General features: G+C 45.4%; 1 protein-coding gene across 1 annotated transcript in view; it reads left to right on the top strand.

Annotated features, from left to right (window-relative positions):
* Nucleotides 1–12,561, top strand: part of LOC123993217 (unconventional myosin-X-like) — a 249,611-nt gene extending 237,050 nt beyond the window's left edge. Inside the window, 5 exon segments of the mRNA XM_046295154.1 lie at nucleotides 662–832; nucleotides 2,362–2,367; nucleotides 5,531–5,692; nucleotides 7,353–7,544; nucleotides 10,533–12,561. Coding sequence (XP_046151110.1) covers nucleotides 662–832; nucleotides 2,362–2,367; nucleotides 5,531–5,692; nucleotides 7,353–7,544; nucleotides 10,533–10,637 — 636 coding nt within the window. The 3' untranslated portion in view covers nucleotides 10,638–12,561.
* The last annotated feature ends 1,717 nt before the right edge of the window (nucleotides 12,562–14,278 follow it).

Here is a 14,278-nt window from a genome sequence, read left to right as displayed (position 1 = left end):
TTTGTTTTTCTGCTCTTTTGTACACCAGTATTTCTACTTGCACATCATAATCTGCTCATCTATCACTCCAGTGTAAATTGCTCAATTGTAATGATTCACCACTATTGGCCTATTTATTGCCTGACCTCCCTTATCTTACTTCATTTACACACACTGGATATAGACTTTTCTATTGTGTTATTGACTGTACATTTGTTTACGTGTAACTCTGTTTTTGTTTGTGTCACACTGCTTTGCTTTATGACTCTCTGAGTTCATTAATTAACTCATGGCACTTATCGTAAGAGTAGGGGTGTTAACCCTGGTGTCCTCGCTAAATTCCCAATCTGGCCCTCAAACCATCACGGTCACCTCATCATCCCCAGTTTACAATTGACTCATTCATCCCCCTCCTCTCCCCTGTAACTATTCCCCAGGTCGTTGCTGCAAATGAGGACGTGTTCTCAGTCAACTTACCTGGTAAAATAACGGATAAATAAATCAATATAATATATAAATATCTGGTTAAATAAAGGGTTAGGGTTATATATATAATATATAAATACCTGGTTAAATAAAGGGTTAGGGTTATATATATAAATACCTGGTTAAATAAAGGGCTATATATATAAATACCTGGTTAAATAAAGGTGAAATAAAATAAAATACATGTCTCCTCCAGGCTCATGAGTCTCTGACCAGCGGTCACCTCCCGGCCCCAGAAGACACCCTGCAGCACCTGGCCGCTCTCAGGCTCCAGTTCCTCCACGGGGACGAGGCCCGGGTCAGCTGGTCTCTGGACACCGTCTACCCTGTAGGGAGGCTCCGCGCACGCATCCTGCACTTCACCAAGGTACTTATATATTTGTCATAAGCCCTCAGGTTTACAGTGCATTCGCAAAGTGTGAATAAGTTATTTCAGTTTTTTAATTTTTAAGAAATGTGACAAAATGTCTAATAAACCTGTTTTCACTTTGTCATTATGGGGTATTGTGATGTCATTATGGGGTATTGTGATGTCATTATGGGGTATTGTGATGTCATTATGGGGTATTGTGATGTCATTATGGGGTATTGTGTGTAGATTGATGGGGGGGGGAACATTTAATGCATTTTAGAATAAGGCTGTAATGTAACAGAATGTGGAAAAGGTCAAGGGGTCTGAATACTTTCTGAATGCCCTGTATGTAATCATTCTATCATTCTGAATGCCCTGTATGTAATCATTCTATCATTCTGAATGCCCTGTATGTAATCATTCTATCATTCTGAATGCCCTGTATGTAATCATTCTATCATTCTGAATGCCCTGTATGTAATCATTCTATCATTCTGAATGCCCTGTATGTAATCATTCTGAATGCCCTGTATGTAATCATTCTATCATTCTGAATGCCCTGTATGTAATCATTCTATCATTCTGAATGCCCTGTATGTAATCATTCTATCATTCTGAATGCCCTGTATGTAATCATTCTATCATTCTGAATGCCCTGTATGTAATCATTCTATCATTCTGAATGCCCTGTATGTAATCATTCTATCATTCTGAATGCCCTGTATGTAATCATTCTATCATTCTGAATGCCCTGTATGTAATCATTCTATCATTCTGAATGCCCTGTATGTAATCATTCTATCATTCTGAATGCCCTGTATGTAATCATTCTATCATTCTGAATGCCCTGTATGTAATCATTCTGAATGCCCTGTATGTAATCATTCTATCATTCTGAATGCCCTGTATGTAATCATTCTGAATGCCCTGTATGTAATCATTCTATCATTCTGAATGCCCTGTATGTAATCATTCTATCATTCTGAATGCCCTGTATGTAATCATTCTATCATTCTGAATGCCCTGTATGTAATCATTCTGAATGCCCTGTATGTAATCATTCTATCATTCTGAATGCCCTGTATGTAATCATTCTATCCCTGTATTATAAATGCCCTGTATGTAATCATTCTGAATGCCCTGTATGTAATCATTCTGAATGCCCTGTATGTAATCATTCTGAATGCCCTGTGTGTAATCATTCTCTGTATGTAATCATTCTATCATTCTTTGAATGCAAATCCCACTGAATGTAATCATTCTATCATTCTGAATGCCCTGTATGTACATACATATATACAATTCCATCTGAATGACAACTACGCGAATTTCAAATTTACGTTTGTATTGTAATCAACAAAGTTTGTTTTGTAATGGGCGCCCTGGGCCTATGTAATCATTCCTGAATGCCCTGGCTCCATGAAGAAACAATCATTCTTAGAATAGCCTAGCGGTTAGAGGAGGATCTGTAGCCTGTAATCATTCTGAGGATCAGGTAGCCTGTATGGTTAGAGGAGGATCAGGTAGCCTAGCGGTTAGAGGAGGAACAGGTAGCCTAGCGGTTAGAGGAGGATCAGGTAGCCTAGCGGTTAATCATTCTGAGGATGGTAGCCTGTATGGTTAGAGGAGGATCAGGTAGCCTGCGGTTAGAGGAGGATCATTCTGAAGGATCAGGTGCCCGGTTAGAGGAGGATCAGGTAATCATTAGCCTGAGGAACAGGTGCCTGTAGGATCAGGTAATCAAAGGAGGATTCCTGAGGATGCCCTGTAGGATCAGGTAATCATTCTGAATGCCTAGCCAGGTAGCCTGCGGTTAATCAGGTAGCCTCGGTTAGAGGATCAGCCCTGTATGTAATCAGCGGTTAGAGGAGGATCATTAGCGGTTAGAGGAGGATCAGGTAGCCCGGTTAGAGGAGGAACAGGTAGCCTAGCGGTTAGAGGAGGATCAGGTAGCCTAGCGGTTAGAGGAGGATCAGGTAGCCTAGCGGTTAGAGGAGGATCAGGTAGCCTAGCGGTTAGAGGAGGATCAGGTAGCCTAGCGGTTAGAGGAGGATCAGGTAGCCTAGCGGTTAGAGGAGGATCAGGTCCTCGGTTAGAGGAGGATCAGGTAGCTCTGAGGAGGAACAGGTAGCCTAGCGGTTAGCATATCAGGTAGCCTGCGGTTAAAGGAGGATCTTTAGCCTGCGGAGGATCAGGTAGCCTATCAGGTAGCCTAGCGGAGGATGGTAGCCTATTTAGGGAGGATCAGGTAGCCTACAGGAGGATCAGGTAGCCAGCGGTTAGAGGAGGATCAGGTAGCCTAGCGGTTGAGGAGGATCAGGTAGCCTAGCGGAGGATCAGGTAGCCTAGCGGTTAGAGGAGGAACAGGTAGCCTAGCGGTTAGAGGAGAATCAGGTAGCCTAGCGGTTAGAGGAGGATCAGGTAGCCTAGCGGTTAGAGGAGGATCAGGTAGCCTAGCGGTTAGAGGAGGATCAGTAGCCATTGGGTAGCCTAGTTGACAAGGAACAGGTAGCCTAGCGGTTAGAGGAGGATCAGGTAGCCTTACGTTTGCCTATTGAGGAGGATCAGGTGGACAGGTAGCCAAGAGGAGGATTGTTTTGTAGGAGGATCAGGTAGCCTAGCGGTTAGAGGAGGATCAGGTAGCCTAGCGGTTAGAGGAGGATCTGTAGCCTAGCGGTTTAGAGGAGGATCAGGTAGCCTAGCGGTTAGAGGAGGATCAGGTAGCCTAGCGGTTAGAGGAGGATCAGGTAGCCTAGCGGTTAGGAGGAGGAGCCTAGCGGTTAGAGGAGGATCAGGTAGCCTAGCGGTTAGAGGAGGAACAGGTAGCCTAGCGGTTAGAGGAGGAACAGGTAGCCTAGCGGAGGATCAGGTAGCCTAGCGGTTAAAGGAGGATCAGGTAGCCTAGGTGAGGAGGATCAGGTCCATGCGGTTAGAGGAGGATCAGGTAGCCTAGCGGAGGGATCAGGTAGCCTGGGTTAGAGGAGGAACAGGTAGCCTAGCGGTTAGAGGAGGATCAGGTAGCCTAGCGGTTAGAGGAGGATCAGGTAGCCTAGCGGTTAGAGGAGGATCAGGTAGCCTAGCGGTTAGCCTAGCGGTTAGAGGAGGAACAGGTAGCCTAGCGGTTAGAGGAGGATTAGCCTAGCGGTTAGGGAGGATCAGGTAGCCTAGCGGTTAGAGGAGGATCAGGTAGCCTAGCGGTTAGAGGAGGATTAGGAGGAGGATCAGGTAGCCTAGCGGTTAGAGGAGGATCAGGTATCAGGTAGCCTGAGGATCAGGTAGCCTAGCGGTTAGAGGAGGATCAGGTAGCCTAGCGGTTAGAGGAGGATCAGGTAGCCTAGCGGTTAGAGGAGGATCAGGTAGCCTAGCGGTTAGAGGAGGATCAGGTAGCCTAGCGGTTAGAGGAGGAGGACAGGTAGCCTAGCGGAGGATCAGGTAGCCTAGGGAGGATTAGAGGAGGAACAGGTAGCCTAGCGGTAGCAGGTAGCCTAGCGGTTAGAGGAGGATCAGGTAGCCTAGCGGTTAGAGGAGGATCAGGTAGCCTAGCGGTTAGAGGAGGATCAGGTAGCCTAGCGGTTAGGGAGGATCAGGTAGCCTAGCGGTTAGAGGAGGATCAGGTAGCCTAGCGGTTAGAGGAGGATCAGGTAGCCTAGCAGGTAGCCTAGCGGTTAGAGGAGGATCAGATCAGGTAGCCTAGCGGTTAGAGGAGGATCAGGTAGCCTAGCGGAGGATCAGAGGAGGATCAGGTAGCCTAGTTAGCCTAGCCTAGTTAGAGGAGGATCAGGAGCCTAGCGGTTAGAGGAGGATCAGGTAGCCTAGCGGTTAGAGGAGGATCAGGTAGCCTAGCGGTTAGGGAGGATCAGGTAGCCTAGCGGTTAGAGGAGGATCAGGTAGCCTAGCGGTTAGAGGAGGATCAGGTAGCCTAGCGGTTAGAGGAGGATCAGGTAGCCTAGCGGTTAGAGGAGGATCAGGTAGCCTAGCGGTTAGAGGAGGATCAGGTAGCCTAGCGGTTAGAGGAGGAACAGGTAGCCTAGCGGTTAGAGGAGGAACAGGTAGCCGGGTTAGCGGTTAGAGGAGGATCAGGTAGCCTAGCGGTTAGAGGAGGATCAGGTAGCCTAGCGGTTAGAGGAGGATCAGGTAGCCTAGCGGTTAGAGGAGGATCAGGTAGCCTAGCGGTTAGAGGAGGATCAGGTAGCCTAGCGGTTAGAGGAGGATCAGGTAGCCTAGCGGTTAGAGGAGGATCAGGTAGCCTAGCGGTTAGAGGAGGATCAGGTAGCCTAGCGGTTAGAGGAGGATCAGGTAGCCTAGCGGTTAGGGAGGATCAGGTAGCCTAGCGGTTAGAGGAGGATCAGGTAGCCTTAGAGGAAGATTAGCCTAGGAGGGAGGATCAGGTAGCCTAGCGGTTAGAGGAGGATCAGGTAGCCTAGCGGTTAGAGGAGGATCAGGTAGCCTAGCGGTTAGAGGAGGATCAGGTAGCCTAGCGGTTAGAGGAGGATCAGGTAGCCTAGCGGTTAGAGGATCAGGTAGCCTAGCGGAGGATCAGGTAGCCTAGCGGAGGATTAGCCTAGCGGTTAGAGGAGGATCAGGTAGCCTAGCGGTTAGAGGAGGATCAGGTAGCCTAGCGGTTAGAGGAGGATCAGGTAGCCTAGCGGTTAGAGGAGGATCAGGTAGCCTAGCCCTTGAGGAAGGTACTAATAAAGTATTGTTCTTGTTCAGATGCTGGAGATGTGGGTGAAGGAGGAGACTTCAGCCACCAGAACCTCCATCGTAGAGAAGTGGTCCAGACTTCAGGGACTGGACCAGCACACAGCCATGCTCAAATACATGAACATCATCAAGGAGTGGCCCGGATATGGGTCCACACTGTTCGACGTGGAGGTAACTACATGACAACACAGACTAGCGTCCTGTCCGGGGGGTGGCCATCAAGCTGCAGAGCCCTGCGGTTGCAGGCGGTGCAGTTGCCGTACCAGGCGGTGATGTAGCCCAACAGGATGCTCTCATATGTGCATTTCTAAAAGTTTGTGAGAGTCTTAGGGGCCAAGCCGATGTTGCGTGTTCTTCAATACACTGTCACACACACACTGTCACACACACACTGTCACACACACACTGTCACACAGACAGTACTGTATGCTGCTCTGTACCATCACTCATTCATATATCCTTATGTACATATTCCTTATCCCCTTACACTGTGTATAAGACAGTAGTTTTGGAATTGTTAGTTAGATTACTTGTTGGTTATCACTGCGTTGTCGGAACTAGAAGCACAAGCATTTCGCTACACTCGCATTAACATCTGCTAACCATGTGTATGTGACAAATACAATTTGATTTGATTTGAGACACTGTGTGTGTGGGCCATTTCAGATCGTCGGTGATGTGCTTTAACTTTAAGCTTTTCACCTTCTCCACTGCGGTCTCATCGATGTGGATAGGGGCGTGCTCCTGCTTTTTCCTGAAATCCACGATCCATGCGATTCAAATAGTGGGCTTTTGCACAGATGGGGCTCCATCTATGGAGGCACGGTGGTCAGGCCTCTGCACGCTAGTTGTAAATGTGGCTTCCTCTGCCATATGGACATATTGATACACCAAGAGCTTGGTGGGTATCGAGGGGGAGTGTTGGAAACATTTTACACATTGAGAGAGGAACAGTTGTCATTCACAATGGATGTAGAAATAATAATTTTGAAACAGACTTGGTTGACTTTCTTTGTAATGAAAAGAAAATGTGTCACCTTGCCGTTGTAACAGACAGAAAACTGAACTTAAGAATACAGGGGAAATTCAAAAACAATCAACAGATGAGTGACCGAATCAGTGGATTCAGAGAAGGAAAGGTAACGGGGCGAAGGGGAGGTAGCGGGGCGAAGGGGAGGTAACGTAACGCGGGGAAGGGAAGGTAACACGGAGAACGGAAGGTAACGTAACGCGGGGAAGGTAAGGTAACGGGGCGTAGGGGAGGTAACGGGGCGTAGGGGAGGTAACGGGGCGTAGGGGAGGTAACGGGGCGTAGGGGAGGTAACGGGGCGTAGGGGAGGTAACGGGGCGTAGGGGAGGTAACGGGGCGTAGGGGAGGTAACGGGGCGTAGGGGAGGTAACGGGGCGTAGGGGAGGTAACGGGGCGTAGGGGAGGTAACGGGGCGTAGGGGAGGTAACGGGGCGTAGGGGAGGGAACGGGGCGAAGGGGAGGGAACGGGGCGAAGGGGAGGGAACGGGGCGAAGGGGAGGGAACGGGGCGAAGGGGAGGGAACGGGGCGAAGGGGAGGGAACGGGGGGAAGGGGGGGAAGGGGAAGGGAACGTAACGCGAGGAAGGTAACGTAACGCGGGGAAGGGAAGGTAACGTAACGCAGGGAAGGTAACGTAACGCGGGGAAGGGAAGGTAACGTAACGCGGGGAAGGGAAGGAAATAGGTTGCTGGTTTCCCCATCGCCGGGCTTTGAAAATGCATTTGATCATACTTGGTATCTGACCTGTCTGTTTATGTCTCGGTCTCTCTCTCTCTCTCTCTCTCTCTCTCTCTCTCCTCAGTGTAAAGAAGGAGGCTTTCCTCATGACCTGTGGCTGAGTGTGAGTGCAGAGAACGTGTCGGTCTACAAGAGAGGAGAACCCAAACCTCTGGAGACGTTCCCCTACGAACACATCATCTTCTTCGGATCTCCCCAGGCCACTACCTATAAGATCACAGTGGACGACAGAGATATGTTCTTTGAGACACCTCTGGTACAGTATTATACCATAATACAACATTATAGATTATAAATGACCAGTAGTAGCCTGGTCCCAGGTCTGTTTATAACACCAGATTATAAATAACCAGAAGCCTGGTCCCAGGTCTGTTTATAAACACCATATTATAAATAACCAGTAGTAGCCTGGTCCCAGGTCTGTTTATAACACCAGATTATAAATAACCAGTAGCCTGGTCCCAGGACTGTTTATAACACCAGATTATAGCCTGGTCCCAGGTCTGTTTATAAACACCAGATTATAAATAACCAGTAGCCTGGTCCCAGGACTGTTTATAACACCAGATTATAGCCTGGTCCCAGGTCTGTTTATAACACCAGATTATAAATAACCAGTAGCCTGGTCCCAGGACTGTTTATAACACCAGATTATAGCCTGGTCCCAGGTCTGTTTATAACACCAGATTATAAATAACCAGTAGTAGCCTGGTCCCAGGTCTGTTTATAAACACCATATTATAAATAACCAGTAGTAGCCTGGTCCCAGGACTGTTTATAACACCAGATTATAAATAACCAGTAGCCTGGTCCCAGGACTGTTTATAACACCAGATTATAAATAACCAGTAGCCTGGTCCCAGGTCTGTTTATAACACCAGATTATAAATAACCAGTAGCCTGGTCCCAGGACTGTTTATAACACCAGATTATAGCCTGGTCCCAGGTCTGTTTATAAACACCAGATTATAAATAACCAGTAGCCTGGTCCCAGGACTGTTTATAACACCAGATTATAGCCTGGTCCCAGGTCTGTTTATAACACCAGATTATAAATAACCAGTAGCCTGGTCCCAGGACTGTTTATAACACCAGATTATAGCCTGGTCCCAGGTCTGTTTATAACACCAGATTATAGCCTGGTCCCAGGTCTGTTTATAACACCAGATTATAAATAACCAGTAGTAGCCTGGTCCCAGGTCTGTTTATAACACCAGATTATAAATAACCAGTAGTAGCCTGGTCCCAGGTCTGTTTATAACACCAGATTATAAATAACCAGAAACCTGGTCCCAGGTCTGTTTATAACACCAGATTATAAATAACCAGTAGTAGCCTGGTCCCAGGTCTGTTTATAACACCAGATTATAAATAACCAGTAGTAGCCTGGTCCCAGGTCTGTTTATAACACCAGATTATAAATAACCAGTAGTAGCCTGGTCCCAGGTCTGTTTATAACACCAGATTATAAATAACCAGTAGTAGCCTGGTCCCAGGTCTGTTTATAACACCAGATTATAAATGACCAGTTATAACACCAGATTATAAATAACCAGTAGTAGCCTGGTCCCAGGTCTGTTTATAACACCAGATTATAAATAACCAGTAGTAGCCTGGTCCCAGGTCTGTTTATAACACCAGATTATAAATGACCAGTAGTAGCCTGGTCCCAGGTCTGTTTATAAACACCAGATTATAAATAACCAGTAGTAGCCTGGTCCCAGGTCTGTTTATAACACCAGATTATAAATAACCAGTAGTAGCCTGGTCCCAGGTCTGTTTATAACACCAGATTATAAATAACCAGTAGTAGCCTGGTCCCAGGTCTGTTTATAACACCAGATTATAAATGACCAGTTATAACACCAGATTATAAATAACCAGTAGTAGCCTGGTCCCAGGTCTGTTTATAACACCAGATTATAAATAACCAGTAGTAGCCTGGTCCCAGGTCTGTTTATAACACCAGATTATAAATGACCAGTAGTAGCCTGGTCCCAGGTCTGTTTATAAACACCAGATTATAAATAACCAGTAGTAGCCTGGTCCCAGGTCTGTTTATAACACCAGATTATAAATGACCAGTAGTAGCCTGGTCCCAGGTCTGTTTATAACACCAGATTATAAATAACCAGTAGTAGCCTGGTCCCAGGTCTGTTTATAACACCAGATTATAAATAACCAGGTCCCAGGTCTGTTTATAACACCAGATTATAGCCTGGTCCCAGGTCTGTTTATAACACCAGATTATAAATAACCAGGTCCCATGTCTGTTTATAACACCAGATTATAGCCTGGTCCCAGGTCTGTTTATAACACCAGATTATAGCCTGGTCCCAGGTCTGTTTATAACACCAGATTATAGCCTGGTCCCAGGTCTGTTTATAACACCAGATTATAGCCTGGTCCCAGGTCTGTTTATAACACCAGATTATAGCCTGGTCCCAGGTCTGTTTATAACACCAGATTATAGCCTGGTCCCAGGTCTGTTTATAACACCAGATTATAGCCTGGTCCCAGGTCTGTTTATAACACCAGATTATAGCCTGGTCCCAGGTCTGTTTATAACACCAGATTATAGCCTGGTCCCAGGTCTGTTTATAACACCAGATTATAGCCTGGTTCCAGGTCTGTTTATAACACCAGATTATAGCCTGGTTCCAGGTCTGTTTATAACACCAGATTATAGCCTGGTTCCAGGTCTGTTTATAACACCAGATTATAGCCTGGTTCCAGGTCTGTTTATAACACCAGATTATAGCCTGGTTCCAGGTCTGTTTATAACACCAGATTATAGCCTGGTTCCAGGTCTGTTTATAACACCAGATTATAGCCTGGTCCCAGGTCTGTTTATAACACCAGATTATAGCCTGGTCCCAGGTCTGTTTATAACACCAGATTATAAATAACCAGGTCCCAGGTCTGTTTATAACACCAGATTATAGCCTGGTTCCAGGTCTGTTTATAACACCAGATTATAGCCTGGTCCCAGGTCTGTTTATAACACCAGATTATAGCCTGGTTCCAGGTCTGTTTATGCTCATGCCAACTCCATTAGTGTCAACAGACATGTTTGGCATGACAATGAGTGACAGAGAATTGACATGATAGCACAAACAGACTGGACCCCAGGCTAGCCTTTCAGAACGTCAACCAACAAAGCCTTGGCTGTTTAAACAAGTATCTGTTCAGTGTGCATCGTTTGTTTTCCCTGCTGTTAAAACTCTCATCTGTGGTGTTTCAGGTTGGAGAGATCACTAAGATCATGAAAGCCTACATCAACATGATCGTAAAGAAGAGATGCAGTGTCAGATCTGGGCCCAGCTACGGAACCAACTGGATCAGGTGAGATGTGGGACAGCCCAGTTGGCTTCCTACCGCCCCTGACCAGAAGGCTACAAGGCAGCAGGGTCCATGAAGACAGGACTGTTCTCCTCAACTCAGATGTCTGAATAACTGAAAGCAGGCTGCTATTCAGCTACTCCAGAACTCGTCCAACTCCGGTGTCCCAACTCCGGTGTCCCTCAGTGTGGTACGCCAAAGCCAACATTCTAGAACATTCTAGAATGTGTAGCGCTAAAAGGCGGAACTGCGTTCCTCAACCGTTTCCTGTTGCTATTCTATAGCTGTCGACAGAGTGGATACCACGTTACCTTCTGCTATTATTTACATCAATTTATGGACCAATCAGGATGTCACATAAAATTTCCTTTTGTATCAAGTTCTACCATTTTCCAATGGGATTGAGAGAGAAATGTTTCACTGTCCAGCCTTGCCCTGACTAGCCTTGCCCTGACTAGCCTTGCCCTGACTAGCCTTGCCCTGACTAGCCTTGCCCTGACTAGCCTTGCCCTGACTAGCTCCCCTTTCCTTATAAGAATGTTGTGTCTGTTTTTAAATTGGCAAGTGTTCATTTTTTTATTTATAATAACATATGTAAATGAATGGGCGCCCAACTATACCGTTATATATTTGCAATGAGAAGAAGTTATTTGTGTAAGTAAAGTTGAAAGACTTTCCCCTCGGGTTTTTCTGAGCAATAGGAGTTGAATCCCAAACCAACCACAGACTCAGGGGAAGGTGGTCACCCATAGCATCTCACTGGTCACCATAGCAGCACCCACCCATAGCATCTCACTGGTCACCATAGCAGCACCCACCCATAGCATCTCACTGGTCACCATAGCAGCACCCACCCATAGCATCTCACTGGTCCCCAAAGCCAATTTCTCCTTGGTTGGTTGAACCTCTTTACATTTGAATGCCTTAAATGGGTTCACTGCTTCCATCCATGTGGTTATTCGTCTACTTTGGACTGTAAAGTAATAGTTTTGACTTTCAGGAATGGCATCACCAAGCCAGGGTTATGTCAGGGCTAATAGCTTGATGGTTATAACCAGTTATAATGCTAGTGGCAGAAGCTGCTATTCTATAGCCTGGTCCCAGATCTGTTTGTGCTATTGCCTACTCTGATTATGAAGCTTAACATGTTTGAAATGACAATTCCATAAGAAGTTGGCAAAAGAGCAGAAAAGCAGGCTTGGTGCCCAAAGCTAGCCATTCTACCCAGTGCCCGAGAAGCAGGTTTTTAACTCTGGGGAAATAACACTAGTATTTTATATAACTAGAACAAACCAATACATAATCCATCACTACTATATTCAGGTTATTATTTATTTACTATAAAGGCAGTGGTTTAATAAAGAACATTTTGGCTTAATTCTAAAGAACATCATTATATAATTTAGTCTGAGGTAATTTTCATTTAAATGTTTTATTTGCTATTTTGATTTGAAACTAGTTTCGTCCTTGTAACGAAATGTTTTGTGTGACTGAAACTGTTGAAAGAGAGCGTGACGTGTTGATGTAACGAGCTGGAATGTACTTCCTGGTTTTTGTGTTACCGAAGTATTGTTGGTCACGAGCGATAGAGCAGGGTTAACCATTTGGCACCCCAACTTTTACGAGCAAATATTATCATAAAAATGGTTGGACACATGACTGTAATAAAACACCTGCACCTCGGCTCCAAATGATTAACATTTTGGATGTTCTAAAGTATTCCCACGCCTAAGAGACATTGACCGGACAAAACATTAGGAACACCTACTCATATTGCGTTTCACACCCTTTTGCTCTCAGAATGGGCTCAATTCGTCAGGGCATGGACAATACAAGGTGTCAAGTGTTTCCCAGGGATGCTGGCCCATGTTGACTCCAATGCTTTCCACAGTTGTGTCACCTGGTCAGTCTATGTCATGGAAAGACCAGGTGTTCATAATGTTTTGTACACTCAGTGTATATATGTGATTGTAAACAAATGTAAGCAAGGTTTGAAATCATTATGTATTAGTCAAATATTATATCCTATTTGGGATTCTTGCGGTCAATTTGCAGTCTACAAAGTGTTATGGATGATGTCCTAGCCCCCTGTCCCAGCCCCCTGTCCCAGCCCCCTGTCCCAGCCCCCTGTCCCAGCCCCCTGACCATCCATTCGCTCAAAAAACAAAATCATCCCGCGGCTGAATGTAGTTGATGATCCCTGCTTATTGTGTGTCGTCGTGGGAGGGGGGTTGGGATATTTATTATGTGTAATTCTAATAGTCAGGAAGAGAGGGTCAGGAGGACTCACCAGCGAACACAGTGAGTCGTGTAACAGATGGAGCCATACAGGTGAGAGTAGATGGAGGTAGCCTCCGACACCCAGCCTTGTAAGGTGAAAGCCGGTGACGGAGGCTATCTGGCGTTACACTGCACATGGCCCTGGGCTGAGAACTGGAATAAAGAGCAACATCACATGCAGTAAACCGGGCTATAGTGTGATAACATGACATTCTGGTGATGATAACATAACATTGTGGGATTACATTGTGATAAGATGACAGTGTGATATCATGACAGTGTGATATCATGACAGTGTGATATCATGACAGTGTGATTACATTGGGATATCATGACAGTGTGATGACATGACATTGGGATATCATGACAGTGTGATATCATGACAGTATGATTACATTGTGATATCATGACAGTGTGATATCATGACAGTGTGATTACATTGTGATATCATGACAGTGTGATGACATGACATTGGGATATCATGACATTGTGATATCATGACAGTGTGATATCATGACAGTGTGATATCATGACAGTGTGATATCATGACAGTGTGATATCATGACAGTGTGATTACATTGTGATATCATGAGTGTGATATGACAGTGTGATATCATGACAGTGTGATATCATGACAGTGTGATGACATGACAGTGTGATGACATGACAGTGTGATATCATGACAGTGTGATATCATGACAGTGTGATATCATGACAGTGTGATATCATGACAGTGTGATTACATTGTGATATCATGACATTGTGATATCATGACATTGGGATATCATGACAGTGTGACATGACAGTGTGATATCATGACAGTGTGATATCATGACAGTGTGATGACATGACAGTGTGATGACATGACAGTGTGATGACATGACAGTGTGATGACATGACAGTGTGATATCATGACAGTGAGATATATAAATAATAATAATATATGCCATTTAGCAGACGCTTTTATCCAAAGCGACTTACAGTCATGTGTGCATACATTCTACGTATGGGTGGTCCCGGGAATCGAACCCACTATCCTGGCGTTACAAGCGCCATGCTCTACCAACTGAGCTACAGAAGGATATCATGACAGTGGGATATCATGACAGTGTGATATCATGACATTGGGATATCATGACATTGGGATATCATGACATTGGGATATCATGACATTGGGATATCATGACATTGGGATATCATGACATTGGGATATCATGACAGTGTGATATCATGACATTGTGTGATGACATGACAGTGTGATATCATGACATTGTGTGATATCATGACATTGTGTGATGACGTGACATTGGGATGACGTGACATTGGGATATCATGACATTGGGATATCGTGACATTGGGATATCATGA

This window comes from Oncorhynchus gorbuscha, linkage group LG01 (assembly GCF_021184085.1).
Source record: "Oncorhynchus gorbuscha isolate QuinsamMale2020 ecotype Even-year linkage group LG01, OgorEven_v1.0, whole genome shotgun sequence".
Taxonomy (NCBI): Eukaryota; Metazoa; Chordata; class Actinopteri; order Salmoniformes; family Salmonidae; genus Oncorhynchus; species Oncorhynchus gorbuscha.
This window is presented reverse-complemented; position numbering and strand designations above follow the sequence as displayed.